The 9544-nt window shown below is 28.5% G+C and overlaps 2 protein-coding genes across 2 annotated transcripts; both read left to right on the top strand.

Moving 5' to 3' along the window:
- The first annotated feature begins 611 nt into the window (after nucleotides 1-611).
- Nucleotides 612-5333, top strand: LOC145751049 (dipeptidyl peptidase 1-like). The gene is made up of 9 exons (XM_082567123.1): nucleotides 612-670; nucleotides 778-955; nucleotides 1133-1233; nucleotides 1607-1830; nucleotides 1998-2162; nucleotides 2364-2487; nucleotides 2685-2817; nucleotides 3238-3479; nucleotides 4555-5333. The coding sequence occupies exons 2-9, from the start codon at nucleotides 796-798 to the stop codon at nucleotides 4843-4845; spliced, it is 1440 nt and encodes a 479-aa protein (XP_082423249.1). The 5' UTR covers nucleotides 612-670; nucleotides 778-795; the 3' UTR covers nucleotides 4846-5333.
- A 924-nt stretch (nucleotides 5334-6257) lies between these two features.
- On the top strand, nucleotides 6258-8414 carry LOC145750423 (ras-related protein Rab-43-like). Its single transcript, XM_082566462.1, has 3 exons — nucleotides 6258-6479; nucleotides 6993-7170; nucleotides 7652-8414. Exons 1-3 carry the CDS (start codon nucleotides 6288-6290, stop codon nucleotides 7909-7911), a joined length of 630 nt encoding a protein of 209 aa, XP_082422588.1. The 5' UTR covers nucleotides 6258-6287; the 3' UTR covers nucleotides 7912-8414.
- The last annotated feature ends 1130 nt before the right edge of the window (nucleotides 8415-9544 follow it).

A 9544-nucleotide genomic window follows, 5' to 3' on the forward strand; every position in this document is an offset into this window, starting at 1 on the left:
ACTACCAGAACTACAATAATATATTTAGTAATATGTCGTAACTCTTTTTTACTGATAAATATTACACAATACTAGCTTAAACACATCTTAGTACAACACAAAATTACAAGAATATCTAAATATAGTTTTTTGCACTGAAACCATTGCAACAAGAGTACGAAAAAAAATGTCATCAGAAGGCAAGGTGCGCCATCAGCAATAATGTGCGTGGTGTTTATCCTCAATTTTTCTCTTATAAAAACTAAATTACAGTAATTTGCAGTCCCAAAAAATAAAAGTTGCTAATAAATAAATACAATTATAAAATTAATAATATGTTAAAACAATCTTGTTATGTTATTTGTTTAAAAAGTTGTTGTTAAAAATTGTGCTATACACTGTATTTGGAACTAACCATTAAAAATGTGTATATTTATAACTAAATAATCAATATTTACAACAATTTTTTAAATAAAAATAATAAATAAACTCAAACAATTAGTTTATCTATGTTTAAATCTAAAAACTTTTATAAAAAACTATTTTGTTTATAACTGATAAGTAATTACCAACAAATTAAAGTAGTTACCGTGTTTACCTTTTGAAAAGGGTCACATGACAAAACAAATTTGTTTTTGTTTCCATTTATGCTTTGTCATTTGATTTTAAACCTAAAGGAAGACAGTACTTAGTAAGCAACTGTTAAAATTGACATTAAAATAGTCGGTTTTTTTTATATTAAATAAACAAAACAATTAACATAATTATCATTTAACATTAGTACCTTAATTTTTGTAGGTATCCGTTGAAATAAAAATGAAGTTGTTTTTGGTTTTATCGGTAATTTTGATCCAAAGTTTGCAGCTTGTAGTATCTGATACTCCGGCAAATTGCACTCATGATGATTTGATTGGAACTTGGCATTTTTATTTATCTGCAGGAGGCCATGACAGGACTCTTGACTGTTCAAATCCTGGTAATATAAAGAGGTTTTATAACATTTTTAAAGACATTTTTGCCTTTTTAGAAGCGTTAAATAATACATAAAAATTCAATGTTGTTTAACTTGTTTGGGTAGCTAATTACTATTTTATGTGATCTTTAATTTAATTTTATATTTCCGGGTTTTAAATTTAAACTAATTTTTTCACAGGTGCAGTAGCTCATGTTATTCCAATCACATTATCGGGAGACAACAAAGCTGTGATGAATGTTGATGGAGCTGTTGGAACTTTTAATCTTGTCTACAATCAGGTTAAAGGCACTATTTTAATATGTAAAATGTTTGGAATTCTGTACCAGGCTTTAAGAAACCAGCAGCGTGGTGTAGTATTTAAAACAGTTGACTTTAAAACATGAGGTTCTTGGTTTGATACCCAATACTTTCATGCTGTTGCACCCTTAAGTAAGGTGCTATAAATTGTATAGATTCTGCTGAGCCAACACTTAGTCTGAAGTTTAATTATCAAGAAATTATAATCTATAATAAACTGTCAAAGGTAACTTGAGACTGGGTCTAAGTAACTGATGTTACTCTATGTTTAGATTAAGAAGGTGGCCTTTACACATCAAGGGTAAATAAATACAAACAAATTTATATGTATGTATTTTAAAATTTATTTTACAGGGATTTGAAGTAGAGATTGCTCACCGGAAGTTATTTGCTTTCTTTGAATATCAATCCAAAAGTGCACAACAATCAGAATACTGGTGTAATAGAACAATGTATGGTTGGTCTCATGATGTATTAGGAAATGATTGGGCATGTTATATTGCTGTTAAACAACCTAAATCCAACTCTTATGTGAACCCAAACTGGAATGGAATAGTGGTGGAAAAACCTAAAGCAAAGTAACAAAACTTGAGCTTTGAAAACTGATAGAAAACTACAAAAATTTATATAAATAAATTGAATTATTAAAATAAAAACTTTTAAAATTTTAAACCCCTTCTGGGTTACAATATTTCAATGTGTTTGTTTTAAGTCTTGTTTTTTTAATAATAAATCAATTTTTTAGATATGAGAAAATTCTAAATGAGAAATACACAGTTGACAAAAGTTTTGTAGATGAAATTAACCGAGCTCAAAGTTCCTGGAAAGCTGAATATTACCCGGAACTTCAACAACTTACAAACCTCCAAGTTCTCAGAAGATCGGGGTTCGGAAATGGACCAATTAACAGGTCAGCATATAAATAAAATGCTATAATCTACATAATCATAGCAGTTTTGTTTATAGTTTTGTTATAACCCAAACAATAAAATTGTTATTAAAATATTGATACCGGTATTATTATAATTTTAGTAAACTTATAAATTTTTGGAAATTCCATTTTAATTGGTATTTTGACTGGCCATTATTAACCAATATGTTATTCTAACAGGCCTAAAAAGAAGGTTGACAATATGGCTCGCTTGACAGCAACTTATATTGAAAGTAGATTGCCTGAAACTTTTGATTGGAGGAATATGAACGGAGTCAATTATGTTTCACCAATCAGAAATCAAGTAAAAAAAGATTCACCTAAGTATTTCTCACAAAAAACTAAATGTTTATAAATTATAATAAAGCAGGCTTACCAACCAATGCTATAGTAATTTTTGTGGTAAAGTTACACAAGTTAGCCTATAATTTAACTAAATATATAAAGTGAATAATAATAAACACAATAATTGTCCATAATTTTAACTTATTTTCACTATAGGGGAGTTGTGGTAGTTGTTATGCTTTTGCATCAATGGCAATGTTGGAAGCAAGAATTAGAATTCAAACCAACAACACTCAACAACCAGTGTTCTCACCACAAGAGGTCGTATCATGCAGTCAATATGCTCAAGGTATCAACTCGTTCTTGTTCAATAGTGTGGTCTAGCGGTCATGACATATGATTAAAAGCCAAAAGGTTTCAGATTTAAGCCACATTATTTGCCCTTAAGCCCAGTGTTAACAGATAGCTTAAACACATCACAATAGCAAACCCTTACCTTATAAAATATAAAACCTTTCACTTTAAGGTGGTATATACAAAAAATGGTTTTTAATAATGTTTAATGTTTTATATATGCAAATAACACTTTGTCTGTTTCGGACAATGACAAGTTATACACTTAATCAAACAAAGGGCAAGCCATTTAAAAACTTAACAAAACCACAGATAATGTCATATCAAACCCTTAAGACAAATAAAAAATAATATTTACAACAAAATAGAAATAAAGCCATGTTGCTAATATGTTATTTTATTTACTCTTGTTTAGCCTGTGAGGGTGGATTCCCATTCCTAATAGCTGGTAAATATGCTCAAGACTTTGGTGTGGTAGAAGAACACTGCTACCCTTACATGGGCAGAGATACGACAACCTGTGACCCAGATATAAAGAATTGTAAACGACATTATGTGGCTAAGTATGAATATGTTGGTGGTTATTATGGGGCTTGTAGTGAACAAAAAATGATGGAGGATTTAATCGCATTTGGACCACTAGCTGTTGCTATAGAGGTAACTGAATAAAATGTTAATTTTTTGTCTGGTAGTGTGATATACCGGTCATGACATCAAATTACGAGCCAATAGGTTTAGGGTTTGAGCAGCACCAATGCCACACTTTTTCCCTTGAACCAAGCGCTTATAAATAGCCTAAACACCCTTTACAATATTTTTTACCAAAAAAGCAACCAGCAATTTGTCATACTAGTTTTAGGTCAAGTTCCTTAAAGTCTAGAGTTCTAGTTAGGACAATGCCTTATTTTTCAATTAAGCCTATTGTTTATTAATAGCTAACATCCTTATAAAAATTAAATGTTGTCTCAATTAAATATTAAAAAATATTCAACAATTTGTTTTGGTAAAGTGCTTAAATTAAGGCCAGAAATTTTGAAAAACTATTATCATTAAATGCTTTTATTGGTAATCACTTTTGCAAAGTTAAAAGTGCAACTCAAAAAGTAAATAAAACTCATAAACAAGATAAATAAAAAGGCTACAAAACGAGTCATGTGCTTTTCTGTTAACTTAGCAAATTTTGAACAATACAATTCCCCTGTTTATGACATCACATGATGTTAATAAACCTAATGGTAGTGGTGATAAATTTGTGATTACAATGTGTTTAAAAGAAATCGTTATTTAACAATAAATTAAAAACAAGTTTTATTAGTAATTAACCAGTAATAAATTAACAAATTTTTTTTTTTGTACTTTTTAAATTATATTTATAACCTGATTACCAATAATGTAAATGTTAAGTGCCATGATGATAAAAAAATGAAAATAAACCTTTATCCTCGATGTGGAAAAGTCGAATGCGCGACTTAAACATAGATTAACAACAGATACTCTGACCCAGTCTCGAGTTGCCTTTGTTAGTTTGGGATATTATAAATTATAATTGTCCAATAATTATGCTGCTGATTAAGTCTTGGCTAAGCAGGAGTTTATATTGTTTATAGTGCCTTACTCAAGGGCGCTACAGCATGAGATCAGTAGGGATTGAACCCACGACCTCATGTAGTGTAGCAAGTGGTCTGACTACTACACCACGCTGCCAGTTTTAAGCCAACATTTTATATTTTAGGTCTATAGTGACTTCCAAGCTTACAAGTCTGGAATCTACCACCATGTTACCTCAGTCCCCGACCCAGTCACAACCCAAGATGGGTTTAACCCCTTTGAGTTAACCAACCATGCTGTGTTAGTAGTGGGGTACGGTGCTGACCCCAAGTCAGGGGAGAAGTACTGGATTGTGAAGAACAGCTGGGGTGAGGATTGGGGTGAAAATGGGTTTGTTAAGATTAAAAAGGGGGTTGATGAGATTGCGATTGAAAGTTTGGCGCAACAAAGTATTCCAATCCCAGATTTGCAATAAGTTAAATTTAATTTTTACTCGTTAAAAAATGCAAAAATTATTATTTGAAGTTAAATCTTTTTTAAAATCAATTTATGGATTACAATTAGTTATTTCTGTTAATTAGTTTAAATATTATTTTATGTATTAAGGATTAAAGTTAAATACAATAAAGTTTAAAAATCTATGCGAAAAATTATTAAGTTAATTTTTTTTTGAATAAATCCATGAATAAATTGATTACTATCATTAATTAATTAATTAGTTTAATTATTTTTTTATGTCTTAAAGATTAAAAATTAATTCAATCAAATTTAAGTGTATTTTGCAATAATTGTTTTCGTCGCGCTTAAGATTCAATTAAATTGATTTAAAATTAAAGTAAAAAATATCAAAATAAAAAGTCAAAATTTAGGCCCAAATTTAAACTGCTGCATTATTTTAATAACACCTTTATATTCGTTATATCTTCCTTTTATAATTACATATATAACCTCAATATAACACAAGTTATTCAATTATTCTTTTGAATTCACTGTCTTTTCGTTAGTTCAAAATAATGTTAAATTTGCAAATTTAAAACCTATTTCAAGTTATTTTTGTGCCTTTTTTGTTAGATTTGATTTTGAAGTAATAAATAAATTCATCATTAAATATGTTGTGGTTGAAATTAGTTAATTATTACATCATTAATAGACAGCAAAGCAAAATTGGGTAAATGTTAAAGATAATGTATTGTTAATATATTTTAGTATTTTAGAATTTTAAGGTATAAAAAAAAAATTTTTAAGCATATTTTTCGAATAACTTTTAAAAAGGGTAACAATTGGAACCAAACCCCAAACCTTGGGTTCAGGATATATACCTCGAAACAAAGTACAAAAAAATAATTTTTAAACATATTTTTGAAAAACTTTTAAAAAAGGGCAACAATTGGAATCAAACCCCAAACCTTTGGTTCAAAAAATATACCTTGGAACAAAAATAACAAAACAGCAATGTGCCTAGATTAACAAAAGAAACGAAAGGTATATAAAACAAACAACAAAATAAAATTTTTGGTTGAAATTGAGGATAAACGGAATATTAAATAAAATCGTAACAATACGCCTGAGTAAGAAAATTCCCCATTGTGAATAATCTGGGAAAACAATCACCATTGTGTTACTCAATATCCCATTGTCTTAATTACTTTTAATTGTTAGTTCGATAATAGCTATTGTTATGCTATTTTGAATAATGGTTTGAAGTTATGGTGTGCAAAAACGAATTTAAAAGTGTCAGAAAGTCAGAAAAAAACAAAAAAAATGCAGAAAATCAAATGTTGTTCATATTTTAATCATGTACAACTTAAAAACTACGTAAAAATGCATACAACTAGCTCAAAAAATATGCCTAAAGTCGTATAATTTTTTTGTTTTTAGATGGTTTTTTTAAAGTAATGCCCCAGTAAATATTAAAACATGAATCTGGAAAACTCTGATTCTTGTGATTTTTTGTTTAAAATTGTGATGATCGGAGATGCTGGGGTGGGTAAAACTTGCATCGTACAAAGGTTTAAAACTGGGATCTGGTTAGAATCTCAATCCAGTACAATAGGGGTCGATTTCTGCCTAAAAACTTGTGATATTAACGGAAAGAAAGTTAAACTCCAGGTGTGTGTGTTTTGTATGTGTTTTTGTTAAATAAAATTTACATAAAAAATGTAAAAATGCAAGGAAAAAGGATGGGATTCTGTTTTAAATTCTTGCTGCTACAATGTCAAATTTTCTCTTTAAGAAAACAACAATATTAACTAAACTTTTATTAAACCTGAGACCAGGTAAAAAAAACTGAAACCACCTCACTAACGTCAAACTAAACTGTTAAAGTTATTTCGCAACTGGCTCAGGGTAACAGATGTTACTCTAAGTTTGAGCTGTGAAGTCAATCTTTTTACATCAATGATATAATAATATTAACAACAGTTAAAGATGTCACTTTGCAAAAAAATTGAAAACAAAACAAGCTAAAATAATGACAATAATACCAACAACTTGATATTATACCAAACTAGTAAAGACAACTCAAGACTGGGTCAGGGGTAATAAAAGTCCCCTAATGATTATGATTAGCCTGTTAAGGGGCATAAAATGGTATGAAATTGAACCTAAACTTTTACCACCAAGGTCTGGGACACAGCGGGGCAGGAAAGGTTCAGGACCATCACCCAATCTTATTATAGAAGCGCTCATGCTGTGTTGTGTGCATTTGATATCACCCAGAAGTCGACTTTTCATTCAATCAACCACTGGATGGAAGATGTGTTGAAGTTCTGTGCAAGTGATGTCATTAAAGTGGTGATCGGTAATTTATTAAATCTTGTTTTGTGAGGTCATTATTATAAACTACTAGCCCATACTAGCCCATAACCTGACCCTACAGCTGAGATTTTAATTGTTAAAATATAGTTGCAACTCTCAACCAATATTAGCCAGTAATTAATACAGAAGTTTTGTTTTTGTTAGGACATTATAAACTACTTGTCAATGGCCCCGCTATCTCAAGATTTTTATTGTCATAATATGGTTGCAACTCTCAACTAATATTTGCCCGATAATTTACCTGCAAACTACAAACTGTAGTTTTATTTATTTTGTAGGCCTATAAATTGGACAAACAAATATATATTAAGCTTCATTATATTTAAAAGAAACTCCATAACATAAGATTAGGTGGATTAGTTATGTATTATTAACCCATTTTTACTCCAAACTTTGTATTAGATTAAAAGACTGGTTTTTTAAATAACAATTTTTATCAAAATTTTAATATTTTTTTATTCCAGGTAACAAATGTGATTTAGTCTCGAAAAGGGAGGTACCACAAGAGGCAGCATACAGTTTAGCTCATCGTCATGATGCCCTTGACTACGTCGAAACCTCAGCAAAAGACAACAAAAATATCGACTCAGTTTTTAAAAGAATAGCGGAAGAGTTAGTGAAGAAATACGACGGAACAAAATTCACGTCTGAGAACGATGGAATGGTTTTAGACCCAGAGATGAAAACAAAAGCAGTTGATAAAAAATGTTGCAGTATTTTGTGAAATTTTGCAATTTTTAAATATTGAAAATATATTTTTACAATTCTTATTAAATGATATTAAGATATAGTTGTAAAACTGTAAAAAATAATTATTTTAAGTTTTATTTTTATTACTAAATTATTCTGTAAAAAATTAGCTTGGTTTTGCATGTTATTCTATACCAAATAACATGATATTTTAATATTTAATATTATAGGTGATTTTATTATATTTAGAAGCTGCTTGCACTATTTTAAACTTTTAATTTTTCAATGTTGAGATTATAATGCAGTTTTAAACGATCAAAATATAGACCTTGCAATATTTTAAATTCATAATTTTACTGTTAACTCATTCTATATTTATTCACAATTTATAGTGTTAACTTATTAGATATTGGAGATTATTGTACTAGATTACCATATTAGCTGCCATATGTATATTTACCTCATATAATAGACATGAATATTACACAACAATTGTCCTTGTTTCTTGCCAATATTTTGTTGCAGTAAATTATTATTTTACCGAATAAATATATTTAATGTTAAAAGTAGATTGTGGTAATATCTGAGTTTATATGAAACTAGGGCTTAGTCATTCTTAATTAGTCATGAGGGAATTTCCAACGCTGTAGTTTGCAAAATTTACTAAGTTTAAACTAGCAGTAAAATCAAGTCAAATTTGTTTTCAAAAATTTTACATAAATTTTATATTTTTTTAAAATATTCTTGTAAAAAAAGTTGGTTTAAAACTTGACATTAAAAAACTATAACTGCACCAACCCATTCTCAAGTTGTACAACAAAAATATAAAATATTAAAATATATGTCACTATATACTAAATATAGTTTTACAAAAACTTAGAAAAATGTTCAAATTTTATATAAATTTGCGTATTTTTTACAAATAACTCTTTAATTAAAATGACTATACATGTATACAGATTATGTAGTTTGTGAGTCGTCCCTCCCGTGGTATAGGGTTTTAACATATACACGTGAAAAATAACTTTACTAATTTTGTAATATAAAATTAATAGTTTTGTTTAAACGCGGTATAACATACTTAAAATCTTTATGTAAACATTAATACTTTTGGCATGTTTTAAATCATTAAATTGATTTTGTCATTTTTTCCCGTCGTATTGTTGTAATATTAATTGTATATCGTATTTATTATTTACTTTTATCAATGTGCGAAAAAACCAAAATAAAAAAAAACGAGTTAAATTTAATATAAATTTATAAAATTTTCTTACAACAAATTTTAAATTTAAGCCAGTTCAAATTAGCTAAAATAAAAATAAACATATATTTTTCACCCAGAAAATCTTAATTACATTTTATGCTTGTTTAATTAGCATCCTTAAAAAATTAAAAAACAATTCAAAACCACTTTAAAGTCGTAAAATTTTCGGCAATTTTAAAAAAAAACACTAAAAAATGTTAAAGGTCTCATTATATTCGGTGATGTTATAAATTAGTCCAAAATAGTTGTTCGACAACTTCAATTATTAAACCACAAGAACTGCCTAAGGCTTATACACGTACCGTCATTGGGTTACAATGGTATAGAATATACAATTCTCAAATTACAGATGGCAGGTATATTGGTAAGTGATATTTAGTGTATGATGTTTCAGTAGTTTTGA

Source organism: Corella eumyota, chromosome 4 (assembly GCF_963082875.1).
Source record: "Corella eumyota chromosome 4, kaCorEumy4.1, whole genome shotgun sequence".
NCBI classification, from domain to species: Eukaryota; Metazoa; Chordata; class Ascidiacea; order Phlebobranchia; family Corellidae; genus Corella; species Corella eumyota.

Coding starts and splice junctions, on each gene's coding strand:
- LOC145751049 (XM_082567123.1), top strand. CDS start 796: ATGAAGTTGTTTTTGGTTTTATCGGTAATTTTGATCCAAAGTTTGCAG. Junction 2,163..2,363: donor GGAAATGGACCAATTAACAG/GTCAGCATATAA, acceptor TTATTCTAACAG/GCCTAAAAAGAAGGTTGACA. Junction 2,818..3,237: donor ATGCAGTCAATATGCTCAAG/GTATCAACTCGT, acceptor ACTCTTGTTTAG/CCTGTGAGGGTGGATTCCCA.
- LOC145750423 (XM_082566462.1), top strand. CDS start 6,288: ATGAATCTGGAAAACTCTGATTCTTGTGATTTTTTGTTTAAAATTGTG. Junction 6,480..6,992: donor GAAAGAAAGTTAAACTCCAG/GTGTGTGTGTTT, acceptor TTTACCACCAAG/GTCTGGGACACAGCGGGGCA. Junction 7,171..7,651: donor TGTCATTAAAGTGGTGATCG/GTAATTTATTAA, acceptor TTTTTATTCCAG/GTAACAAATGTGATTTAGTC.